Source organism: Cherax quadricarinatus, chromosome 15 (assembly GCF_038502225.1).
Source record: "Cherax quadricarinatus isolate ZL_2023a chromosome 15, ASM3850222v1, whole genome shotgun sequence".
Lineage (NCBI taxonomy): Eukaryota > Metazoa > Arthropoda > Malacostraca > Decapoda > Parastacidae > Cherax > Cherax quadricarinatus.
Window position 1 is genome coordinate 24,186,597 of NC_091306.1, and position 27,379 is coordinate 24,213,975.

Sequence of the window (27,379 nt, forward strand, 5' to 3'; positions counted from 1 at the left end):
CAGTTAACAGGTGTTATGATCAGTGTTTTATGACAGTTAACAGGTGTTATGATTAGTGTTTTATGACAGTTAACAGGGAGTGTGAGGGAAAAGTTCAATAGATAGGTATAGAAGGAATATATATATAGTATCAGTAGTTTCACTGCCGGCTTCTAGTTAAGGTAGGGTAAGTCAATCTCCCGTTTTTCCCGCCTTTTCTCCCCCTCCCTGAAATTGATAGTTTGTCTGCCGGCTACTAGTTAAGGTAGGGTAAGTCACGCTCCCGTTTTTCCCGCCTTTTCTCCCCCTCCCTGAAATTGATAGTTTGTCTGCCGGCTACTTGTTAAGGTAGGGTCAGTCTAGCTCCCGCTATCCCTTCCCCTCCCTCTTCTCCCCCCCCCCCCCCGAAAGGTGACGTGTGGGGCTCTGGTTAAACAGTAAATCACTAGACTCACAGCTCCCAACTCTACTGTAAGTACATGCCTGCCTTGTATTCTAGTGGATTTATTGGTTGAAAGCTTCACTTTTGACCAATAATAAACTTAGTCCTTTCAGTCTTGCTCTAGGTTGACTGTTGTAATAATCACCACGTCTTTTGAATATTGTACACTACCATGAAGAGTGATTATTTAAGCAGTGGGTAACCTGTCTATCTTTCCAGCTTGGATGTCAGAGAGGGTCACCTGGCAATCAACGAGTAGAACGGATGGAGTAGGACTAACGTCCAGAGACTTCGCCAATTTGATCTCACTACCTGTGCACCTGTATGAAATTGCAGGACGTAACTCCACAGCATTGCAGCGGTAAAGAACCTGCTTTCCTGTCTTCGGGATAGAATACTCACTGGTATACTGTGAAGAACTAGCCAGTGGATGGTCACCAACACCTGCGACCCCCCCCCCCCTTATCATCAGCAACGGCTACGGTTTCAACAACAGTGTCACCAACACCAGACACCATTGTAGATATTAGTGTTGAGTTCAAATGTTATTTTATTCATTTCATTTTTCATTTTTCTTTCAAATAGGATATACCTTTCATGTTTTGTTGTTTTATGTTTGATTTAATAAATAGTGTTTATCTTTGTGAATTATTATTTCTTTTTCTATTCATTAATTTTCCTGAGGAGGAGCCAGCCTGAGTAATACTGTCTGAAGTTGTTACAGGGCTGAGTAAGCCTTCACAAGTGGCGACCTTGCCAGGATCAACTCTACTGAATCAAGATTCAACTCCATCTCGAATCTACCATTGGAACTTCAACGCTGCATACCACAGACGGTTACCACCAGCCATGAGTAATCATTCTCTATGGTAGGACTACAGTACAGGTATTTGAAAGATTTGGTGATTGTTATAGTCTCAATTTATTGTAAGTCAAGTCAGGCAGGATATAATATTTAATTCTGCCACCTTTTTGGAGCTTGAAACACTTTGGAGGATTAGACTCTAGGGACCCGAGATTTTCCAGTGACAAATTGTTTCATTGAGCTCTTTATTGTATCAAGGGAACTGTCATAGGACACTCTTGATTTGTTGGTGAGAAGATTGGATGGTCAAGGGACCCCATTCTACTTACTGTTTGCTCAGAGCCGGCATAGAACCCTTCGTTTTCGTTAATACATATTGTTTAATTGAAGCAGGGATCGAGCCCTCTGGTTTATTTACAGCTTGAGCGGAGCAGGAATTGAACCCTCCGTTTTCTTTAATACCCGTTTCATTTCCCCTGATAGTTTAAGTTATTCTTGCAAGCATGGATGAATACCAGTTTTGGATGAATGCTGGAAGTAAGTTAGGAATAACAGGGAAAAATTTAGAATCTTTCATTAGTGCTAAGATCCAGGAAAGACTTGAAAGAGAGAGAATTGAGAGAGAAGAAAGACAGCTAGAAAGGGAAAGAGAAGAGAATAAGGAGAGAGAAAGAATTGAAAGAGAAGAGAATAAGGAGAGAGAAAGAATTGAAAGAGAAGAGAAAAAGGAGAAAGAGAACCTTGAAAGACAGGAGAAAAAGGAGAGAGAGAGAATTGAGAGAGAAATCCAAGAAAGACAGTTAGAAAGAGAGCGAGAAGACCAAAAAGAGCGTGATAGACTTGATCGTGAGGAAAGAGCTAGAGTACGTGAAGAACAAGTTAAATTAAGAGAACTTGAGGAAAGAGCAAAGGATAGAGAAGTTGAGGAAAAATCTAGAGAACATGAGTTAATAGAGAGAGAAAAGGATCGTGAGCTCGAAAAATCTCGCCTTGAATTAGAGAATAAAAAGTTAACTTTTACACAACAACAATTAGAGGAAGGAGTAATGGAACAACGTGCAGTCAGTGCACATATTCCAACACCTAATTTACCTCCCTTCACAGAGGGGGAAGACATAACTTCATACATTATCAGGTTTGAAAATACCGCTACCCTCTGTGAATGGCCTGCTGACACCTGGGCTACCAGGTTAGGAATGTTATTTTCTGGTACAGCCTTAAATATCTATGCAACTTTGTCGCAGGATATCATATGTAATTATAACCTACTAAAGAAGGCAATCCTTAAAGCATATCAAAAAACCACTAATTCTTACAGGAAAGATTTCAGGTATGCCACCTTACAGCCTGGCCAGAACTTTCAACAGTTACAGGTAACACTCTTTCGTTTGTTCGACTTTTGGATAGAGAGTTCAGGAATTGATCACAGTTATGAATCTCTTCGAGACTTCATGGTTGCTGACCAGTTCCTGACAGCTCTTCCTCACCAGATACGAACATTCATCAGAGAACGTAACCTGATTAAAGCTGAGGAAGTTGCTGAGGCTGCTGACCTGTATGCTGAGGCTCACAATTCCTATAAAGACCTAAAGGGATCGAACCCTAAGGGCAAGGGTTCATCAGACCTTAAGAAATCAAAGCCTCTAGTGGAAAGTAAAGTGACCTCTTTTATTCCTGTTTGTCATTTGTGTGGTGTTAAGGGACATAAACGTCCAGATTGTCCTTCTAAGAAGGTCCAAAAAGTTGGAAGATGTTTTAAAGACTGTAATGACCAAGCACCCTTCTGTTCAGGAACAGTTAATGGACTTAATGTATCTACCATTTTACGAGACACTGGATGCACATGTATAGTCATTTCTGATAAGCTGTTCCCTAATCTTAAAGAAACTCATTCCTCTGCTATACTTTCAGACTACTTGGGCCGTACAGACACTTTTCCTACCATCCGTTGTTACATTAGGTCTAAATGGTTCACAGGTTGGTCTGAAGCCGTACTAGCTCCCATCACTTCTTGCTCCGTACTAATAGGTAATGTAAAAGGTGCCATTCTTCCTTCTGAGCTTGACCTGTCAGCACCAAAGATGGACATAAGTGTTTCAGATCCTCTTCCTGTAGAGTCAGAGAAGCCCCTCGAAAGTTTAGGTGAGACAATGTCTCGCGATATTCATGTGGGATTAAAAACCAGTGATGCTACTCTCGAAAGCGAGGTAGTAGGATCACAGGTTCACTTGTTAGATGAAAGTGAAGATATCACCTCCGATACCATAAATGTCTTGACTAGGGCTCAGACCAAAGCCCAGGCTTCTCCTACTGTCCATCCTTTGATTTTCCCTGACTTTAAGCCTTTAGACATATCGAAGGACTCCTTTGTCAAGTTACAACGTAATTGCCCTTCTCTTCAGAATTGCCATAATGCCGCTAAACAAAATCAAGTTATCCAAAGGAAAAACTTTTCATATAAATTTGAATATATAAAAGGTATCTTGTACAAGTCAGTATTCAAATTAAATTCAGATGAGACAGACTATTCCATCTTAGTTGTTCCAAGTCATTGCAGAGAGACTGTTCTTAAAATGGCTCATGACCTGCCAGTGGCCGGACATTTCTCGCATCGTAAAACTTTAAATAAAATTAGGGAAACCTATTTTTGGCCTAAAATGTCCTCAGATGTCACTAACTATTGTAGATCGTGTAAAGTTTGCCAACTGTCATCCTCCCGAGGTACCAGGCGAGTACCTATGGTCAAAATGCCTATCTTTACGGTACCGTTTGAAAGAGTAGCTATTGACATCGTTGGTCCTTTATCTCCACTTTCATCTGGGGGACATAGATATATATTAACATTGGTTGATTATGCTTCGAGTTTCCCTGAAGCCATACCCTTAAAGACCATAACTACTACAGAGGTGGCTGAAGCCCTTTTGTCCATCTTCTCCAGAGTGGGCATCCCTAGAGAAATTTTGTCTGACCGTGGGACACAATTCACATCTGACTTAATGCAACATCTATACCAACTTCTGGGAGTGAAGCCTCTCTTCACCACACCCTATCATCCCAGCTGTAATGGGAGGATTGAGCGCCAGCATTCGATTCTCAAGTCCATTTTAAGGAAACTTTGCTCCCTTAAACCTAAGGAGTGGCATCGTTACCTACCCTGTGCTTTGTTTGCCATGAGGGAAGTTCCCAGTGACTCTTTGGGGTTTTCACCTTTTGAACTTCTCTATGGTAGACAGGCCAGAGGTCCACTGTCCATCCTTCATGACTTATGGACTAATGAGGAGGTAAATGCTGAGGTTCAGTCTTCTTACCAGTTTCTCCTTGACCTTAGATCCAAACTTGAGGAGACCTCTGACATAGTTTCGAAAAACCTAAGCTTGTCAATGGACCAGTACAAAACCTATTTTGACTCCAAAAGTCAGAGGAGAAGTTTTAACGTAGGGGATGAAGTTCTTGTACTTTTGCCTATCAAGTCAAATAAATTATTAGTAGCATGGAAAGGTCCATATAAAGTATTAAAAATTTGTGGGAAAGTTGACTACCTCATAGAAGTCAAGGGGAAACCTAAGCTTTATCATATCAACATCCTTAAGAAATATTACCGAAGAAATTCGGTTAACTGCCTTAACAACTTTGACTTAGTTTTTCCACACGAACTTGATAAGACAACTGAAGAATGTAAAGTGTGCGTAATTGACACCTCTAACTTAGACTATGATGAAGAACTACATGACTTGGTGACTCTTGACCACTCGGATGCAACCAACATTAATATTAATGAATCTTTGGATGACCATAAGAGACATGAACTACTTCAATGTATGAGTAACTTTTCAGACGTCTTTACTGATATTCCAGGTGTTACCTCCACGGTAGTCCATAAGATTGACTTAGTGACGGACAATCCTATCAAACGGAAATTATACCCAGTTCCAGTTCACCTTAGGGATGCATTTGACCGAGAGGTAGACAAATTATTAAAACTAAAGATCATTGAACCTTCAGTATCTTCATATTGTTCACCAGTAGTCATGGTTAAGAAGGAGGATAATTCATATAGACTTGCTATTGACTTCAGAGGCCTTAATGCTATAACTCGGTGGGATGCTGAGCCTATGCCCTTAATAGATAGCGATCTACACAAATTTTATGACGCTTCCTTCTTTTCAGAGATTGATATTGCGCAGGCATATCATCAAGTAATGTTAGATCCTTCTTCTAAGCAGTACACCGCTTTTCCTACTCACCAAGGACTGATGCAATATAGAACTATGCCCTTCGGTTTGGTAACTGCCTGTGCTACCTACGTGAGACTGATGAGAAAGGTCTTGGGTAATATGCCAAATGTTTCAGTTTATTTTGATAACATTTACGTAATGACATCTACGTGGGGCGAACATATCCAAACATTAACATCAGTTTTGCGTAGGTTACGCTCACATGGCCTCACTGCCAAGCCGAAGAAATGCTTCCTTGGGTATAACAAGATTAGATATCTTGGACTGATACTTTCTAATAACTCTCTGCAGCCTCTCCCCAGTAAGATCAAAGCTTTATTAGAATTTAAATTCCCCAAAACCAAGAAACTCATGCGTAGCTTTCTTGGTTCTGTAAATTTTTATGCACGGTTTATCCCGAATCTTGCTGATCTTACAGGCATCTTATCGGACTTCCTTAAAAAGTCTGTGAAGGAACCTCTTGAACTTTCCGACGTAGCTCGGGAAAAGTTTAATGAGATTAAAAGTATCTTTGCGAAAGACCCTATACTTAAGATTCCAGATATTAATAAAACATTTTGTTTGAGAACTGATGCCTCCAATACTGGCTTAGGTGCGGTGTTACTACAATACCATGATGGTACTCCCTTCCCTGTATGCTTCCTAAGCCGGAAACTCCTTCTCGCAGAAACAAGATACTCCACAATAGAAAAGGAATGTTTAGCCCTTGTGTGGGGTATCTCCAAACTTAAATTTTATTTGTTGGGAAAAGAATTCATTTTAGAAACGGACCACAAACCTTTGATATACCTAGAAACTTTTAAGGGAACCAACAGTCGCCTCTTGAGGTGGACATTGGCACTCCAGGCTTTTAAGTTCCATATTGTGTATATCAATGGTTCATCCAATTATTTCTCTGACTGGTTAAGTCGTGACAGTCAGTAGAAGATTTGTTGCCTTACACGACTTCCACATGTTAGAACTTTTTCCTCGCCTATTCTTCTTATACTCCTTGACTATAAGTCTTGGCATGGGGGAGTGTGAGGGAAAAGTTCAATAGATAGGTATAGAAGGTATATATATATAGTATCAGTAGTTTCACTGCCGGCTTCTAGTTAAGGTAGGGTAAGTCAATCTCCCGTTTTTCCCGCCTTTTCTCCCCCTCCCTGAAATTGATAGTTTGTCTGCCGGCTACTAGTTAAGGTAGGGTAAGTCACGCTCCCGTTTTTCCCGCCTTTTCTCCCCCTCCCTGAAATTGATAGTTTGTCTGCCGGCTACTTGTTAAGGTAGGGTCAGTCTAGCTCCCGCTATCCCTTCCCCTCCCTCTTCTCCCCCCCCCCCCGAAAGGTGACGTGTGGGGCTCTGGTTAAACAGTAAATCACTAGACTCACAGCTCCCAACTCTACTGTAAGTACATGCCTGCCTTGTATTCTAGTGGATTTATTGGTTGAAAGCTTCACTTTTGACCAATAATAAACTTAGTCCTTTCAGTCTTGCTCTAGGTTGACTGTTGTAATAATCACCACGTCTTTTGAATATTGTACACTACCATGAAGAGTGATTATTTAAGCAGTGGGTAACCTGTCTATCTTTCCAGCTTGGATGTCAGAGAGGGTCACCTGGCAATCAACGAGTAGAACGGATGGAGTAGGACTAACGTCCAGAGACTTCGCCAATTTGATCTCACTACCTGTGCACCTGTATGAAATTGCAGGACGTAACTCCACAGCATTGCAGCGGTAAAGAACCTGCTTTCCTGTCTTCGGGATAGAATACTCACTGGTATACTGTGAAGAACTAGCCAGTGGATGGTCACCAACACCTGCGACCCCCCCCCCCCCTTATCATCAGCAACGGCTACGGTTTCAACAACAGTGTCACCAACACCAGACACCATTGTAGATATTAGTGTTGAGTTCAAATGTTATTTTATTCATTTCATTTTTCATTTTTCTTTCAAATAGGATATACCTTTCATGTTTTGTTGTTTTATGTTTGATTTAATAAATAGTGTTTATCTTTGTGAATTATTATTTCTTTTTCTATTCATTAATTTTCCTGAGGAGGAGCCAGCCTGAGTAATACTGTCTGAAGTTGTTACAGGGCTGAGTAAGCCTTCACAAGGAGGCACCGAAAGAAGGGGGGGAGAGAGGGAAGTGTGGACCCATAAGTTCTGGTGCCCATCGGAAGAGTGAAGGGAGGAGGCAGGGGTGAAAATTTTAATAGGCCTCCGGTGTATGACAGTAAACGTTAATGGTTTGTGCAATAGTGTAAAGAGAGAATGGTTTAGAATGTTTCTGAATAAATCTAGAGTGGATGTTGTGTTCCTTCAGGAGCATAATTTTAAGGAGGGTATGGTGCTGGAGGTGGCAGGGTTTCAGGTGGTAACCCTGCCATCTGCCTGTTTGAAAGGAGGGGTGGGTATACTAATTAGGGAGGCGAGCCCGTTTGTTTTGCAGAGAAGTGAGGGGGGAGGGGGAAGGGTGTTGCGTGTGGATGGTTGGTGGATGGGCAAACATGTGGCCTTTATAAGCATGTATGCGCCTGCAGAGAATAACGTACAGGTGAAGCAGGAGTTTGTGTGTGAGGACCTTGTGTTTTTCTTCCGTGCATTACTGGAGGTGGCAATAGTAGGAGGTGATTGGAACTGCGTTATTAGGAGGGCCGACGTGGAACTGGGAGGGGCAGGCTATGTGTTGGTGACCCTAAGAGATTTAATGAGGGATATTCGGTTATGGGACACGTTTGAGGGGGGGGCGTGGGAGACAGAGCATACGTTTGTTAGGAGAGGGTATGCAGCGAGGTTAGATAGAGTGTATCTTTCTCACGGGGTTGTAGTGCGAGCTTTCAAAACTGTTGAAGTAGCATGATCAGATCATAGAGCAGTGTTGGTGGAGGTAGGGTGGGAGGCACTTGCAGAAATATACAGGAGTTACTGGAAATCAAATATAAGTGTATTGAGTGATGAGGAGGAGTTAGAGGGATTTTCTGTCCTATGGAAGGAGCTTAGCGAGGATGCACAGGGGGTGGAAGATGTCATGAAATGGTGGGATTGTGTAGCCAAGGAAAGGATTAGGAAATATTATGTGAGGGAGGGTAAACGTATAAATAATTTAAAATATGGACTTTCAAATTATTTAGAGGACAGGTTAAGGGGTTGTTATGGGCAGGGGGCTGTGGGGGGCAACTATCCTATGGATGAAATTGTTGAGGTCAAGGGAAGACTGAGGGAGTTACAAAATGAGAGGTTTCAAGCAGTAAGGGTGCAGGCAGGGGTAGAGGAGGTGCTTTGGGGAGACAAGCCATTGGCGTGTGTGTTGCGACATCAAAAACAAAGACAGCAGGTTACAGCTATTCCGAGGTTAGAGGTACATGAGATGGCGGGGGGTTATAGGGTAGGTCAAGAGATACGAGCTACGAAAGGAATGTGTGCATATGCAGATAAATGGTATGAAGGGTATTGGACAGGTGGGAGGGTGGGGACTGTGGCTTCAGAGAAGGTGAGTATGTGACGTGTAATTTAGGGAATAGTGATAGGAAGGCTTTAGGAGGGGTAATAACGGAGGAGGAAATAGAGTTGGCTTTAAGGGGAATGAGGAAGGGCAAAGCACCTGGAATAGATGGTCTCCCGGCTGAATTTTATCTACAACATTGGGAGGTGATAAGGGGCTTCATGGTTAGGTTATTAAATCAGATGAAGGAGAAGAGTGTGATGGGGGACAAGCAAGCAACAGCAGTTGTAGTGTTGGTCCCAAAGGGTAAGAGGCAGCACACCCTCAAGGAGTACCATGCCATATCGCTGTTATGTGCAGATTATAAGTTGTTTGCTAAAGTTTTGGGTAATCGGTTTAAATGTGTGGTAGGGAAAGTGGTTTCGAAAACACAGTATGGATTGCCTGGAAGGTCGATGATTGAAGGTCGTGGAATACTGAGAAGTTTTGTGGAGTCAAAAGGGGGGGGAGGGGGGAGGCGTTGTTGGCTTTAGACTGGCAGGGGGCCTATGACAGAGTGGAAAGGGGAGCATTGGGAGCTATACTTGGGAGGCAGGGTTATGGGGAAGAAATAGTTAATTGGGTAACCACGTTGTACAAAGGAGCTAAGATGAGGGTACAGATTAATGGATGCTTGAGGGAGGAGATTGTAATGGGTAGGGGACTTAGGCAGGGGTGTCCCATGTCACAAATATTGTTTGTGTGCATTCGGGACCCCTTCTATAAAATGGTTGAACGTTGTGTATGTAACAAGAGTGGGGGTGAGGGGGAGGTAGGGAAAGTGTGGCCTGGAATAATAGGATATGTAGACGATACAACAGTCCTGGTTCGGGAAGGGATGGCGTTGGGTTTTGGATGATGTTGTGCAATTGTTTGGAAGTGCAACAGGGATGCAGGTAAATAGTGAGAAGTCAATGCTCATGGGGTTGGGTGATTGGGTGGAGGTGGGGGGGGGGGAGATGTAACGCCGTGAGGAAACAAACAGTGTCTTTAAAAATTTGTGGTATCATCTGTATGGATGACTTGGATGCTGCTCGAGAGGAAAACTCAAATAGGTTGATGGAAAGGATCCTGGGGCGTCTGGGTGCATTGCGACCTCATCATCTGACTCTCGAGCAAAGAGTGATTGTAATAAATGTATTATTGTATAGTAAGGTTAGGCACGTAGCAGCCGTGTTCCCAATAACAGGGACGGCGATTGTGGGAATTCTGAGACTGGGTGTTTAACTTTTTGTGGGGTTCAGGGTGCGATTGGCTGAGGAGAGAGGTTGTAATGTTACCTGTGCACCAGGGTGGGTTGGGGTTGATGGATCTGAGAAGGAGGGTTAAATGTGTGTTTCTTAAATGGGAGGTTTTGCGTGAAGGAGTGAGGGGGATGGGAGCTGAAAAAAAGTACATGATAGGTTGGGTAAGTTGTATGGTGGTGTGGAGTTGAGGGAATGTGAAACTGTTTTGAGGGCTTTGATGTTGGTTAGAGAACCCAGGAAAATTCGAATAGGGGTTTTGTGTAGGTTGCTTGCAGGGAAGATTGTTGTACCAGTTGAGGGATTGTTCCCCATGTATGCGTGGAAGAGTATTTTTTATAGGTTTAGCAAGCTAAAGTTAAAGCCTAGGGTGAGGGAGGTAACGTATCTGCATGGCATACTACCATCGGGGGAGGTACTAAGAACCAGAAGGGTAATTGAGGGCGGGAGGTGCAGAATCTGTGGGGGGGGGATGAGACGGCGTTCCATGCAGTATACTTTTGTGAGGGACTGGAGGGTGTTAGGTATTGGTTAAGTAGGGTGGTACAGGGGGTGGGGGCCGAGGGGTGTCGGTTCTGCGTGCACTAAGCCAAGATGTGGGAGGGTTCGACGAGAGTGTCACAAAAGCTTTGGATTATATATATATATATATATATATATATATATATATATATATATATATATATATATATATCGTGGGTGATGAGGGGGAGGGGGGTGTGTGAGGTGCGGAGGCGGGTACTAGCGGTAACGGTTTATCATACGATGTGTCGTAACAGAGAACTGTATGGGAGGAGGTGGACGAAGGATTTTTCGGAAGGTTATGGAATGTTAACGTTAGGGTTTCTCATGAATCTACGACTTGGGCTGAGTGAGTAAGGGATGGGGGTTTGGGGATTACATATGAGAAGAGGGAATTCAGGAGGACACAGCGGGGTCGCCTCGGGGGGGGGGGTTGAGAGTGAGGTGTATGTGGGTATAGAAGGTGTAGATGTGTGGCATAAGTGTATGTAGCATGCAAGTGGGTACAGAAAGCAAAGGTGATGAAATCAAGTAATTATGTAGTAACATATGGAGAATTCTGTGATTGATGTGTCAGGGTCGTCATGACCTTCTTAGTATATTAAGTGTGAATGGTGTTAAGATTATAGGTGTAAGACCTTGCAGGAGCTTTTGGGTCTATGTAGAACGTATGTATATAACCTTTATTGGGCATGTTTCATGTGCGATATTCGTATCGCAATTACAGGTTAATTTTTGTTTTGTTGTTTGTGTTTTGTGTTGGAGCTTAGTGAGTGTACTGACTTTATTTTAGCATTATATAATGTGCTCCTCCTATTGATGAGGGCGGAAGGCTAATGACTCCCATAAATTTGTAATGACTCATTAAAGTTTTGTAATGGGGAACGTATGTATGTTTTAGAGAATTTTCCTGTATCGGGGGTTAGTTGGGAGAGAGTACATATTTGTGTTAACGGAATTATGATGTAGATCACTCGTTCATATGACTAATGTGAAGGTTGTGATTAACGGATATATTTTATAGTGAACATTCTTTCTATTGAATTGAACCTTTGTCACAGTAATATTATGTAACCTATATATATATATATATATACCTGAAAGACTTGGTTTCAGTGGATGTTTATATACTTCATATTTTGAGCCTGGTACTGAGTGTTATCTGTACGTTATGTCATTGTTAGGTTTATCGTGAAATAGGCTCAAGTTTACCCATTCTTTTTAATGTTATTTTGTTTTGAAATGTGTATCGCGTTTTGAGGTGTTAAGTTGTTGTTATTTATGACATGTGTTATGGTGGTTTATGTTAGGATAAACAACTTTTTTATTTTTTGTTTGTTATATTGTGTTTGTGGTTCACGCATTACCCTGACAACTGGGGTTTTGTCTCTTTACTTTATATAATGTGCTCATCCTGTGGAAGAATGTGATTAATATTTATTAAGTATAGGTGGGGGCTTAAGATTTTCATTTTTTTTTTCAATGATTAAAAAGGGATTGTAGTGAGGCGTATGTATGTTTTCAGACGATTTTCTTGTGTAGGTTGTTAGTTGTGGAAGATCATGTACTTGTTTTAATGTGATTATGATGAAGGTTATTCCTCTTGTTGACTAATGTGAAGGTTGTCAACCTTTGTTACAGTCATATTATGTTAACTATATAAACCTAAAAGGTTTAGTTTCAATGGATGTTTATATAATTTCATTTATATTTGGTCATGTTAATGTGGTCACCTGTAAGTTATGTTTGCTAAGGTTTATAAGGAAGTTAGGGGTCGGATCAACCTTTTTTTCTTTTTCCTTATTGTTAAGTCTGTTAAATGAAAATATTTGTGAGTGTATATGGTTAACCTCTTTTGTGTCAGTTACATTGTGTTGTTATATTTTGTCAGTGTATGTTGTGTAGGACTGACGATCCTACTGTACTCGTTTTATATCTTTTTATTTTATGTTAAGCTGTAAAGTTTTTTAAATAAAATATAAACAAAAATTACCTCCTCTCAATCATGGACCTTTTTGACCTCTACGGGTTTAGCACATTCACATGAATTTAATAATTTAATATTAATGGAGACCAACTTTTCTTCGTCTACCATTACATTGTTGTATGTTTATTATCAGTTTAAGTTGATTCATATTAACAGTTTTGTTGTCGGTGTGTGACAGAGTGCTTCTTGTACCCCGTGGAAGCTGGTACCACGAGTCCCAAGTTTCCTCTCAACCCCAGTGGTGACACCATCATCACCATCAACAACATCTACAACAACAACTCCTGGTTCTACGTCACAACTGATGAAGGTGATCCTGTAGCACAAGTGTTGCTTGCTGACATAACTCCACCATGGGACATAAGTCCTCTCTTCCACTGTAATAAAGGTAATGATTTCTTTATAATTAATACCTCACAACAAATTCATAGTTGATCACTAGAATGTACCAAACAAAATTATTTTTAAATTATCTGTTGTCATTATTATTATTGTTATTGTTATTTTGATTATTATTATTATTATTTTCATTATTATTTTAATTATTATTACAATTACTATTTTAATTATTATCATTATTTATTATTATTATTATTATTATTATTATTATTATTATTATTATTTATTCATAGTACTACTGTTATTATTAAAAACAATGGTAATAATTATTATTGCTATTATTTTAACATTATTATTATTTTTGTTATTACTGTTATTATAATAATAATAATCATGGCTCATACATTGGATTGCGTGCAGCCATCAGTAACAGCCTGGTTGATCAGACTCTGATCCACCAGGAGGTCTGGTCACAGACCGGGCAGCGGGGGCGTTGACCCCCGGAACTCTCTCCAGGTAATAATATTATTTATATTATCATTAATAATAATAATAATAATAATTAAGACATGGGCCGCCTGCCACCAAGGTGAGGTGGGAGGTCAGAGACTTGCTTACAGTCCAGTTATAAAACTGCAACATTAACACCTCTCCTTCAGAGTGCAGACATTGTACTCACCATCAGGTGCACGTGTGGAGCGCCGAGTAAAAAAAATCGAGAAAATACGAAAATTGAATTAATATTACCAAAAATAGCTGAACTTTCTGGCAACACTCTGGTATAATTATCATATCATCATTATACGATGTTTCTACAAGAAATTATAGTCATTTATAACATGCATGGTGACAGCGCCTGGCCTAGCATGCGCGCTGACATGGCATTTTTTACTCCCTGTTCAGTACATCCACACTTACTACTGTGCAATCTACATTTTCAGGACCTTAAACTCTAATATCAACCTTGACCTAAAACGCTTTCTTGATAGTTGTGACAGAACCCACAAGACACAAACATCTCTACGACATTCCCCGTGTCCGACTAAACCTTTACAAAAATTCAATGTATGTCAAAGGCCCTAAAATCTGGAACACCCTACCTGAAAATTCTAAAACTGCAGACACATTCATCACCTTCAAAACTACCATCAGAAACATCTTATCTCCCTGACACCCTGTCAACTAATAATACGAATACCACCTGGTGGTTAACACTTACACTCACTCACCCATTTGACCATAAACAGAAATATTAATCTCAATCTTAAAATAATGAATCTTAACTAGTCATAAGTTGGCCTGTGATACTCCAATACTCATTCGCTGCCTGACCACGGTGGAGTGCGGTTGTGCTCTGCACCCCTCTGCTGTTTTCAGGCGAGCTACCTCAGTTCATCAACAACCATTGAGTAGTGAGGACGTGCGCTGCTCATTGGGATATCAAGATGGCGGAACATACAATACGGAGAGTAAATACTATCTGCATAGAGCTGGTTCGTGGTACGTTAAGTGGAGATACGATGAACGTCCTTCTCCCTAACATCATCAGGGATACATATGGTATCCCCAACGAGGAATTGTATGGCGTCGCTCTTAATGGTTTAACAAGAATCTTTGTGAAATTTCTACGAGCCGGCTTCTACACAAGAATTGTCGAGCATTACCAGGAACAATGCATGAGTGTGAATGCAGCGATGGATGTTGTGTTACATGACGTCTCTAAGTACTTCACATGGGTGAAGGTACGGAATGTACCCTTCGAGGCTACGGCTTATGGCCTACAGGAGTTTTTTCGCAGTTATGGGACAGTGCATTCTGCAACTATGGGGGTGTGGAGGGATGGTCCGTATGAAGGAATGCCGGAAGGTTCTTACACCCTTAAAATGTCTTTAACAAGGCCTATACCATCCTATGTTACGATGATCGGTTGTAGAACACAGGTTTATGTGTACTATGCTGGGCAACGGAAAACATGTCATCTGTGTAGCTCTTATGAGCACATGGCAGCTCAGTGTCCTAGGAGGCGGGCTTCTCGAATTCTGGAAACTCCAATTGCGATTCAACAGTCGTGTGATTTGGTGCCTGGCTCTGATGCCTCGGGAGGCCGGAGGCCTGACCTCTGGAGTGAAGAGGTCGACCGGGAGGTGGCGGCGGCGGAGACGTGTGTCACTCTCCCAGGGGCGTCGGGGGAGTTGAAGGTGACATCTGAGGAGTCTTTCGTCCAGGAAGCTTCAACCCAGGATGGTTTATTGGCAGATGTGATCAAGGATTTTTTGGATGGGGAGGAACCCTGTGCAAAAGGTGTCCTCAGTTTATGTGAAGCTGGAGCGTTGGAGGGACAACAAATTGTGGAGGAAGACTTGAGTAAGAAAGGGCTGGAGCATGTGGTGGCCGTGGAGGTACACCAGGAGGATTCGTCTGAGGGTGATATGTGTGTAAGTGGGAGTTCTAGGAAACGAACTGCGGCATCAGAGATAGACGAGGTCATTACCCCGGGGCAGAGGCCGGGGAAGAAGTCATGGGCAGCGGTTGTGGAGCCGATGCCACATAGTGGTAGAGGTGCGCCTGAGTTGCAAAGTGGGAAAGGGAGGGGGGAGGTGACTGCACAGGAAAACTCGAGTGGCAAAGGAACACGTAATATGAAAAGTGCAGTGAGTAAATCCCAGAGGCATAGGGGAAAGCCGCCCCTTCTGTAATTTTCAGATGTGTCATGCTTAATGTTAATGGACTTTAGACTGAGGTCAAGAAAGTTTGGTTGGAGTGGTTTTTAAGGCGGTTTGATGTTGACATATGCTTTTTGCAAGAGCATAATCATAGGGCTGGTTGTGTGTTGCGGGTGAAAGGATATCGGATGTATGTTACCAGTGGTTTGCAATTGAAAGGTGGGGTAGCAGTGGGGGTAAAGGAGACCAGCCCCTTGTGTGTCATCGGTTGGGAAGAGGGGGGGTGGGAGGGTCGTGAGGGTGGATGGTGTCTGGGGTGAGAGTCGAGCTAGTTTCGTAGGAGTTTACATGCCAGCAACTAGCAATACCAGGGTAAAAGTAGATTTTGTCAGAGAGGTATTGCTGTATCACTTGAGAGGTTTGCCTGCTATAACAGTAATAGGAGGTGATTGGAATTGTGTGATTAGGAGTGGTGATGTCGAACCGAGAGGGGCGGGTTGTGTGCTGAGTGTGCTGAGGGATGTATTGAGAGATATTGGGGTTGTTGATGTGGTGGGGAGGGGGGATACCTAGTGGAGCATACGTTCGTCCGTAGGGGATATGAAGCGCGATTGGACAGAATTTATATTAAGCAGGGTATAGATGTTGTGAGGGTGCAAACCTTCGATGTGGGGTTTTCGGATCACAGGGCGGTAATAGCAGATTTGATGTGGGATGGAGTGGTGCGTATTTATTCTGGGTACTGGAAATTAAATGTAAGGCTTCTTAAGGAGGAGGGGGAGGGGCCTTTTTTCAGTGATTGGTGGTTGCCTTTTTGGGAGGCTAGGGACAGGGAGATAGATCTGTTAGATTGGTGGGAAATGCAGGCAAAACCTGGAATAGCGAATTTTTTTAAGGTTAGGGGACGAGAAGAGGCGAGGTGGCGTTTTGGGTTGCAAAATTATCTGGAGGGACAGTTGCAAGATTGTTATGTTGGGGGAGGTGGTAGGAGGGATGATATGGACAGTCTGCGGAGTAGAATCACTAAATTACACAATGATAGGTTTGATGCAATTAGGGTTAGGGAGGGGTTAGAGGATGTTTTGTGGGGTGATACGCCGTCTGGGTTTGTTTTACGTAAATTTAGGGACCGACAGAGTGTAACCACCATTCTACAATTGGAGACAAGCCCTGGGGTGGGAGGGTATCCAGAGGGTCGAGTCCTATCCAATACGGAAAGTATGAGTCTCTATGCAGATAGTTGGTTTAGGGAGAAATGGAGTTGGAGGGAGGGGGGTTCCTGGGATGGTATTTTTGAAGGGGGGTTCCATAGCATTTTAAGTGAGCAGGATAGAGTGGGGTTGGAGGTTGGTATAAGTGAGGTTGAGGTGGAAGAGGCAGTTTTCGGGATGAGTACCGGGAAAACACCAGGGATAGACGGTATACCAAATGATTTTTATAGAACACATTGGGGGTGTATTAGGCAATGCTTTGTTAGGCTATTGGATCATATGTTAACTAGTGGGAAGTTGGGCACATCGCAAAGTACGGGTGTCATAGTTTTGGTGCCAAAGAAGAGGGGGGTAAGAGAGTTGAGTGCTTACCGTGCAATATCTTTGATGTGCGCAGATTACAAGGTTTTTGCGAAAATTTTGGGTAATAGACTGAAGAAGGTCATGGGGTCGGTGATACATGGGGGACAGTTTGGTATCCTGGGGAGGAGTATGCGGGTAGGTCATGGACGTATTCGGGATTTCCTTGAGGGTAGTAGTAAGGGAGGTATTCTAGGTCTGGATTGGGAGAAAGCTTATGATTATGTGGATAGGGAATTTTTGATTGAGAGTATGGTGAGAATGGGTTTTGGAGGGAGGGTGGTTGGATGGGTGAGGACTTTGTATGAGAATGCATCGATGAGAGTACAGGTAAATGGTAGGTTGGGTAGTTCTGTAAGCATGGGGAGGGGTTTAAGGCAGGGGTGTCCACTCTCCCAAATACTCTTTGCATGTATGCAGAATCCTTTCTATGTTCTGGTTGATGGTGGGATGGGAAGGATGGGGGAGAGTGGAGGATTTTGTGGGAATATTGTTGGTTATGTAGATGATACAACTGTTTTACTTAATGAGATAGAAAATTTAAGTAAAGTGGGAAGGGTAATTGAGATTTTTGGGAATGCTACTGGGATGAGAGTTAATAAGCAGAAATCACGGTTGCTGGAGGTAGGCGCTTGGGTAGGAGGGACCTTGGGGGAGGAGTTTGGTTGGATAACTGTAGATAGGCTAAAGATTTGTGGGATTTTGTATTTGGCAGATGCACAGGAGAGCAGGAGGGTTAATTCAGAAATGGTAATGGACAGAGCTTTGAGTAGGCTCAGGAGTCTAAGGGCCGGGGATGTAACCTTGCATCAAAAGGTTGTGGTGGTAAATACGCTGATTTATAGTAAGGTGTGGGGAGTGGCGGAAATTTACCCATTACGAAGTCAGGATATTATGGAATTACAAAGAAAAGTCTTAAGGTATGTGTGGGGTTATAGGAGGGCATGGTTGGGCAAAGATGTGGTAATGACTGCGGTAAGACAGGGAGGATTGGGATTGATGGCATTAGGGTCTAGGGTGAAGGCGCTATATGTGAAGCAGAGGTATATTCGGGCAGCAGGGGAAAGGGGTCTTCGGGTGGGGGAGGTGATGGGGGATATCCGCAAATGGTGGGGTGGCAGGGACTTAGTGGAGTGTGAAGATATGTTGCGGTTTATGTTAAAGGTACGCAATGTTAAAAAACTCAAGGTAAAACGGTTAGTGGGTGTGGGTCGTCGTCAGGAATCAATGCAAGGGATGGCAGTGTATCCCACATATGATTGGAGAGTGATATGGGTGGAATCTAATAAATTAAGAATACCGGCAAGAGCAAGGGAATTAGTATATAGATTTCTTATGGGGACGTTAGCATCGAAAGAGGTGCTAAAACGAATGGGTTTTGTGAGAGAGGCGTCATGCGGTTTTTGTGGGGAAGTTGAAACGGCTTTTCATGTAGTATATTTTTGTTCTGCTTTGGAGGTGGTAAGATTGTGGTTGAAGAGGGTTTTCTTTTTATTGGGGGGGACAGATATCACCCCTTAGGGCTTTAATGTTAGATATGGGAGGGGTACCCAAAGAGGTGGGGAGGGCTATCAGATATGTAATAGTTGATTACTTGTATGTTTCTTGGGGGATGAGGGAGGTGGAGGGAAACATTAGGATAAAAGTGTTGGCGGCATGTTTTTATAGGACAGCGTGTAGGAACAAACAATTATATGGGGGAAGGTGGGTAATTAGTTTTCCGGAGGGATATCGTGGACTTACTGTTGAACGTCTACTCCGTTTGGTGACGGGGTGAGAGGCAAGGGGTTGGTCTCTTCAGTGGTGTGTCCTCTTGGAGTGATTGGAAGCTTGATGAGGAAGGTTGATTGGTTTGCAAGGTAGTTGATGTGGGTAAAGTTTATTTGCAGGGAGCCGTCGGGGGCTCCGGGGTATGTAGACCTTATGAATTTGTAAAATCACAGAGTCAAAAGTTGTATGTGATTTTCTGTTTTTTCTCTTATTGTTATAAGAACCATTTTATATAGGGGGTTTATATTTATATGTATATTGTGAGGATATGTTTTATATATTCAAATCTGATGATAGATTTATCCTTGTCATACGTCTCTTTTTTATCGTATTGAATGGGTACTTTATGAACTATGTACGAACATATATAAGTATTTGATGGGGTTTATATATACCCTTATTTTGAATGGAAGGTCCTATTATATATTGAGTGTTAATCGGTAACATTAACTTTGTGTGTGTGTAGGTGTGTTTGTGGGAACCAATGTCTTAGGTATAGTTCTATCATTGAATGTAATATTTTTTTAGTTTATTTGCAGACAAGTCATTTAGCACTTTATTTCTATGTATGATCCAGTTTGTTCTGTACGAACAAGTGCACATACACATATGTGTGTATATGCATGCATATATGTATACACATATATATGATTGTAGGACTCATTCCTACATGTTTTATAATGACTCCGACTGTTTGTTTGGAAGTCGGTTGGTTGGGTTATTTTAGTAGAATTTGTTATATCAATGTGTTACAATGTTTTTTTTTTTTTTTTTTTGTGTGTGTGTGTGTGTGTGTGTGTGTACCTGACATTGTCTGCCACTTCTGTTTTGGATGTTATATATTTAGTTTATGTCTAGTTTATTTAGTGATAAGTCTTTTTGTGTTTTTTTTTTGTTCTAGTATAATCCAGTCTGTTCTGTAAGAACATATTTGCACATACATGTATGTGTATATGTGCATGTGTATGTGCATATATACATGTTTATAGGACTTATTCCTACATGTTTTATAATGATTCCGACGTTCTGTTTAGTAGTCGGTATGTTATTATTATTAAAGATTAGCCGGTATTCTCCCAGCCCGGGCCTTTCCCATGTGGTGGCCCAGCCTTGACTCCCTCTTTAGGGAGTGTCTAAGACCTAAGTCTCCCATGGGAGGAGGCACAAGTACCTCCTCATCTTTGGGACCAATTGTCCCCAGGCCTAGCCACAAGCTAGGCCTCTCTGGTCTGCCATCCCCGCCCCAAAGGGGCAAATGGGAATGACAGTCTTATGAGCTAAAAGCTTGGGCTCAGGCACCTACCCTACCCTAGAAGGGTTAGGCATGGTGTCGATGTGTCGGTATGTTCTATTTCTATTCTATTCTATTTGATTCGCCGGTAATCCCGGCCCGGGTCTCTTCCATTTTGATGACCCGGCATTGGCTTCCCGGGTAGGGAAGTGACATTTATCGTTACTTGCATCTGTGTAGCAGGTCTTCAGCAAGAAGGGGGGGGGGTACCTCACCGGCCCTATGGCCAGATGACGTACCAAACGTTAGTGTGCACTAACAGTGGCTGGTGTGCAGTGCAATGGAGGCCCAAAGCAGGCCCTCGCAGCAACTTCAGCGGGGATGGGGGCGGATGACGTGTAAGGACTGGAAGTAAGGTTTCCAAGTCCCTGACAGCTAAGTACACAAGATGTGCAGCCTCATCCTCTCGGGTCTGCCCTACTGGGGTCATTGGGAAGTGTCTACAGCGAAGGGGCATCGTAGCCGGGCAGTCTAACAGGTAGTGCACCAAGGGCTGCAGAACCAATCGGTCACAATGGGCACAGAGCTCCTCTCGTGCCCGTTCAACAATCCGCGCAGTGGTGGGATACCCTAAGCGTAGGCGGTGGATATGCACCCTCAGTTCCCTGGACTGTGTCCGAATACTTGGAGGGGGCACCCTGTGGGTCGCCCTGACATACCAACAGAGGCTCCGTGAATCCCCAGGGTCAGGGAATGGGCGCCTGGCTGCACCAGCAGCCCACAGCGCAATCTGGCAGAGGCTGGCCGAGGCTGATGGAGATCGCAGCACGTGGCTGTGCCTCGAGGGTTGCAGTCCTAGCAGCCTCATCTGCAGTATCATTGCCAGGGATACCCACATGGCTCGGGATCCAGTTGATGGTAGCCCTGCGACCCTGGGCCATGAGAGTCTGCAGGTCACCCCGGATGGATGTGATTAAGTGTATGTTGTCCTTTGGCTCTCTGTGCATAAGCGCTTGGATCGCTGCTTTGGAATCAACGTGGATGATGGGGGGATGCTGATGGTCTGCAAGAGCATGCCGCAGAGCTTGTTGGATGGCAAAGAGTTCGGCCTGGAGGATGGTGCAATGATTGTCGGTATGTTTTTTTTTTCCCCCGTAATACGGGTTGGGTTTATTACCGTAGAATTTCGTTATATCAATATGTTAAAATGTTTTTTTTTTTTGTTTTTTTGTGTGTGTACTGACATTGTCTGTCACGGTTTTTTGATTTGCTAATTGTTGGCTTGTATCATGTGTATGTTGTTTTTATAATAAAATATAAAAAAAAAAGATACTCCAATACTGAAACTATGTACTGTGCCAAAACAAAAGCATTCACATTGCTAAACTCACAAACTAGTATTTAGTCACTTAGCCATAATACCAACTTACCTCATAATTTGTAATATTTTACAATTAAGATTTAAACTAAGTCTGCCCGAAATGCCTAGCCATGCTAGGTGTTCTAGTGGTACACTCTGTAATCATTATTTTACTACATGTAAACCACACAATAACCAAATTCTGTAAATTCAACATTGTAATCTTTATAGAGAATAAACTTTGAATTTGAATTTGAATTTGAATTTAATATAATACAAATTCACCATTTGAGATCATAGCAGAGTGGGCGGAGCTAATATAGTCTGGGAACCAATCAGGAACCTCCTGTGGGAATAACTGCTGATATGTCATAAATTACGGTGTCGCGGCCAACCGACCCCCCCCCCCTCCCCCACCAGCAGCCAACAAAATGTTCTACACTCACGCTAATATCAATTATAAGGCTTATTTATCTATTACAATTGATATAATATGACATAAGGCGATATAATAATAGCATAGAAATAAAAAAAAGTACGCCATAATAAATAATATCTAGCATAACATGACGCCTGAGAGGACAGGGACTTTATGTACACAACCCACCTTATGGCTTATACTCGTTCTCTAGTCACTATAATGAGAGAAAACGGAGCTTGACGATGGTTAACTGTAATAAACACTCGTAGGTTACGGAAAAAGTGTAAAGAAAGCGAATTTATCGAGGAAAAAAATATTTCCCCGCCTACTTGGGCAGCCGCGCGTATCGGCCTGTATCTCGGAAGTAAGTTATTTACCTATTTGGGGCCGTATCATCAATATTTATGAACGAAGTGACCTGATTTTTACAACAGACATAAAATAATTATTGCTCTACAAGCTCTCGTTCCGATTTTTGAAGTATCCCAAATATTTTCAGATTTGTTTGAGTAAACAAAGGCGATATCTTCCTAAGTGTCATAAAACTTATACACTGTATTTTTTTTAGAATGAATCTAAGGTTTATTAAAGAACTAGGAACGAGGGAGGATGGAATTAGAAATGTTCTATCAGCAGCAAGTGTCAAAAGCACTTTTCCAAGTACCACTTGGTACATGCGCCCTACCAAACGTAATTTTTCGTAAATTTTGCTTTTTTCATTTGCTTTTCGGCCGATCTTTCTGACACTTCATCAAATCATGTTCGATATAAGCTTCTATTAGTACACTACAATTGAACGTAATCGGTCGACAAATAAAAAGTCGACCCATTTTCGTTTACATGGCCCTCACGTTCGACCTGCCGGTTTTTCTGAATCCCTTCATCAATAACATTCTTCTGTATATATTGCTAAATTTTAGAAGAGAAACTTTCGGTTTTCTTTTTAGGTTAACCTGCCTAGGGGGGATATAGCCAGTTTGCTGAAAAAAATAATAATAAAATTATTATTATTATTATTATTATTATTATTATTATTATATTAATATTGATGTTATTACTGTTATTATTTTCAATAATTATAATAAATATTATTAATGTTATAATAATAACAATAATCATTATTTTAACAATTATTATAATGATATCGTTATCGTCATTATTATTGTCATTATATTTAATTAGTGGAAGTCCTGAACCTGGGAGATTATAAATATGGATATAAGGAAAAGGAGAATAGGCCTATTTCCTTGGATCAAGAGCCTCTCGCCGGCATCAAGAAAGCTGCCTTGAAGGAAGAAAAACTACCATGAACATTATTGTTCATTAACAATAATATTGTTTGGTCTTGTGTTCATAATGTTCACACTAAGTCAGTCTTCATTCACTGTTACTTTAACATTTATCTAACACAAGACCAGCAACTTAACACTATTAACATGTTAAAATTAACACCACTTTGTTTATTGTGTTCCTTGTTTATGTCTCGTACATGTTTGTAGATAAATGGTTCAGATAAGTTGATAAATTAGAAGTATGTGCAACACTTGGGTATCTTTCTTTAGGAAACGTTTCGCCACACAATGGCTTCGTCAGTCCTATACAAAGAAGAATGGTGAAGATCAGGAGTCTGAGGTAATCAGTCCCTCAGTCCCTTTTGGAGGAATATCTTCAGGACCCTATTTATATCTTTGTTTATACGTATCTTCCACTTACACACTTCAGTCGTGTCTTCCCTCATTTTTCGTCTTACAAGAGATTTCAATTATTCTTCGTAAGGAAGATGTTTTATACAATGGAATATTTTTGTTAATCTTTGCTGAATGTTTTCTAAAGAATTTATATCCTTTCAGTAATACAGAGACCAGAAGTGAGCTAAGTGATCTAAGTGAGACTTATTAATGTGTAGAGCTGTAGTTATAACTGCTGCACTTCTGTTGCTAATATTTCTTGATATACCTCGAGAGGGTTTTGGGGAGTCAACGCCCCCGTGGACCGGTCTGTGACCAGGCCTCATGGTGGATCAGGGCTTGATCAACCAGGATGTTACTATAGGCCACATGCAACCCGACGTACGAACCACAGCCCGGCTGGTCAGGTACTGACATTAGGTGCCTCTCCAGCGCCTTCTTGAAGACAGCCAGAGGTCTATTGGTGATCCCCCTTATGTATGCTGGGAGGCAGTTGAACAGTCTTGGGCCCCTGACACTTACTGTGTTGTCTCTTATCGTGCTAGTGGCGCCCCTGCTTTTCATTGGGGAGATGTATCGTCTGCCGAGTCTTTTGATTTCACAGGGAGTGATTTTTGTGTGCAAGTTTGGTACTAATCCCTTTAGGATTGTCCAAGTGTATATAATCATGTATCTCTCCCGCCTGCGTTCTAGGGAGTACAAGTTGAGAAACTTCAAGCGTTCCCAGTAATTGAGGTGTTTTATCAGAGTTATGTTTACCGCGAAGGTTCTCTGTACACTTTCTAGGTCAGCAGTTTCACCTGCCTTGAAAAGTGTTGTTAGCGTGCAGTAATATTCCAGCCTAGATAGAACAAGTGACCTGAAGAATGCCATCATGAGCTTGGCATCCCTAGTTTTGAAGGTTCTCATTATCCATATTTCATTGTCAAAGGGATTCTATATGTGGGTCTCTGTGAAAACCGCGATCATTGCGTTTGACTCCATAAGCAGTCTATGGATGAAAGGTATTTTGTTGTTCGTTGTCGGCTTCAGACCCGGTATATTTGCAAAGATGAATGTCGTCGGATTGGTGGTATTGGTGGTATGGTGGGGAGGATGTCTTTTTTTTTTTTTTTTTTTTTTTTTTTTTTTTTTTGCCCTAGCACTAATATCTGTTGTTTTGGAGAGGAGGCCATCAACTGTGATTCCACTCCAGAAATGACAGGAGTTGGTATACGATTTATCTCATTTCCTGCCAAATTCTTTCCTTCCTGGCGCTAAAAATCTCTCTCTCTCTCTGGAGTGGTTGTGGGTACCCAGGTTGTCCCATGGTCTGGATGTTCTGTATCTTCTTGTCCCCTTTAGGTGGTGTGTCTGACAATATTAGTTATAGCATTGTCTTTCCTGAAATAACAAAAAAGGCACAATACTGTGACTGGAATGATACACAGATAACTGGCACATAAAAGAGAGAAGCTTACGACGACGTTTCGGTCCGACTTGGACCATTTACAAAGTCACACTAACCAGAAGTGGAGCAAGACGGCTATATACAGGCAGGAAGAGGTGGTGGTAGTAGTAGTAGTAGTAGTACAAGAATGGTATATAATACCGACAAGATGAAATTAAGACACATGCACAACACCCGGGCATCCCCATCGTAGACGTTTTACCATCCAGCCAGCCACTGGATGGCAAAACGCCCACAACAAAAACACCCAGACGCCGCACATGTGTCTTAATTTCATCAGTAGTAGTAGTAGTAGTAGTAGTAGAAGAGGTAGTAGTGGTAGAAGTGGGGAATAAAGAGGACGAGCCAGTCAAATACAAAGGAAGGGGAGCACTGCAAGAGAGCTAGGTGCCCACAGAGGGAGAGCAAGCGCACAGAGGTGCGTGAAAGGGGAAGTGGTGAAATAAATGAAGAAGGAACAGAAACACGAGACAGAAGAAAGACAACCCAGAGGAGAAAAAGGAAAGAGGAAGGGGGAAGAGGAAGAAGAAGAAAAAGAAAAAGAAAAAATGAGGAGTCAGGTTAAGTCACGGGTGTTCTGAAGTTTGGAGCATTTTACAATGTAGTGGGAGAGGAAGGCATCTACAGAGACTAAGCCAGGGCTAAGATTCATACAAGGAAAGTTGTGTATTAGAGAGGATTCAACTAGACGGCGACTGTTCGAGTTGGAAGTAGGGAAGACAGTTTTAGCAGAAGACCAGTCAATAGGATGGCTATGATCTCTGACGTGACAGAAAAGAGCATTGTTAGTGTCGGCAAGCCTAACACTATTTTTGTGCTCCCTAAGTCTGTCAGAAAGAGACCGACCAGTTTCTCCGAAATATTGAAGAGGACAGGAGGAGCAAGAAATAGAGTAGACACCAGGAACATCTGTAGAGGGAGGAGAGGTATGAACGAGATTAGTGCGAAGAGTGTTAGTCTGGCGGAAGGTAAGCTTGATGTCTAAGGGACGGAGAGAATTGTTGAGATTAGAAAGACCGGAAATGTAGGGAAGGCAGAGGATAGAAGAGTTCCCAGGAGTAGAGAGTTTGGGAGAGAAGAAATTACGTTTAGCACGTGAGAGGGCAGAGTCTATGAAATGGGAAGGGTAGCCAAGACGGGAAAACGAATTATGAAGAGTGGAAATTTCTGCTGGAAGGAACTGAGGATCACAGATGCGGAGGGCATGGAGAAAGAGGGAGATAAGAACACTTTTCTTGACAGGGGAAGCATGATAGGAAAAGTAGTGAATGTACATGCCACTGTGCATAGGTTTTTGGTAAACGGAAAAGGAAAAACCTGTATCTGAGCGGTGGACATGGACATCAAGGAAAGGAAGCAAGGAATTAGATTCCCATTCAGCTGTAAACTTAATGGAAGGGGCAAGATTATTAAGAGCTTCAAGAAAAGGTTGGAAGAGACTGGAGTCATGAGGCCACAGAGCGAAGATGTCATCCACATAGCGGAGCCAGAGTGAAGGTTGCACATCGAGGGTAGGAAGAAGAACAGTCTCGAAGTATTCCATGTAAAGATTAGCAAGGACAGGAGAGAGAGGAGAGCCCATAGCAACACCGAAGGTTTGAGAATAATATTTCCCTTGGAAGGAAAAGGAGTTAGAGTCCACACAGAGGCGGATAAGATCAAGAAAGACATCAGTAGGTATAGGGAGATGTAGAAACCCTTCATGGGCCTTCTCTCTAATGAAATCAAGGACATCATCAAGAGGGACATTGATGAAGAGGGACTCAACGTCAAGACTAAGCATCTTACAGGTTGGGAGAGAGCGAACCCGTTCAATGAAGTCTTGAGAGTGACGGAGGTGGGCAGGAGAAAAAGTACCAAGAAAGGGAGTGAGGGTTTTGGCCAACCAAGAAGCAAGAGAATAAGAGACAGAACCTCTAGAGGATATGATAGGACGAAGAGGAATATCAGGTTTATGAGTTTTGGGGAGGCCATAGAAATAGGACAGAGAGGGACAGATGACACGAAACCGTTGAACAAGGTCAAAGTCAGGAGAACAGAGGTCGGAGAGAGTCCTTAGTTTCTTGTTGAAAGTTCTCTTGATGCGATCAAGAGGGCTGGAAACGAGAGGAGTGTAGGTGCGTGAGTCAGAGAGCAAGACATCAGCTTTACGGAGGTAATCCTCGCGATCAAGGATAACTACCGAATTACCTTTGTCAGAAG

The 27,379-nt window shown here is 42.2% G+C and overlaps 1 protein-coding gene across 4 annotated transcripts in view; it reads left to right on the forward strand.

Moving 5' to 3' along the window:
* The window catches only part of LOC128691987 (uncharacterized), a 357,504-nt gene that overhangs the window by 166,436 nt on the left and 163,689 nt on the right, over positions 1 to 27,379 (forward strand). For all 4 annotated transcript variants that reach the window (XM_070085226.1, XM_070085224.1, XM_070085227.1 and 1 more), the window contains exon 2: positions 12,863 to 13,072. In XM_070085226.1, the coding sequence (XP_069941327.1) occupies positions 12,863 to 13,072 (210 nt within the window). The remainder of the gene's footprint in view (positions 1 to 12,862; positions 13,073 to 27,379) is intronic.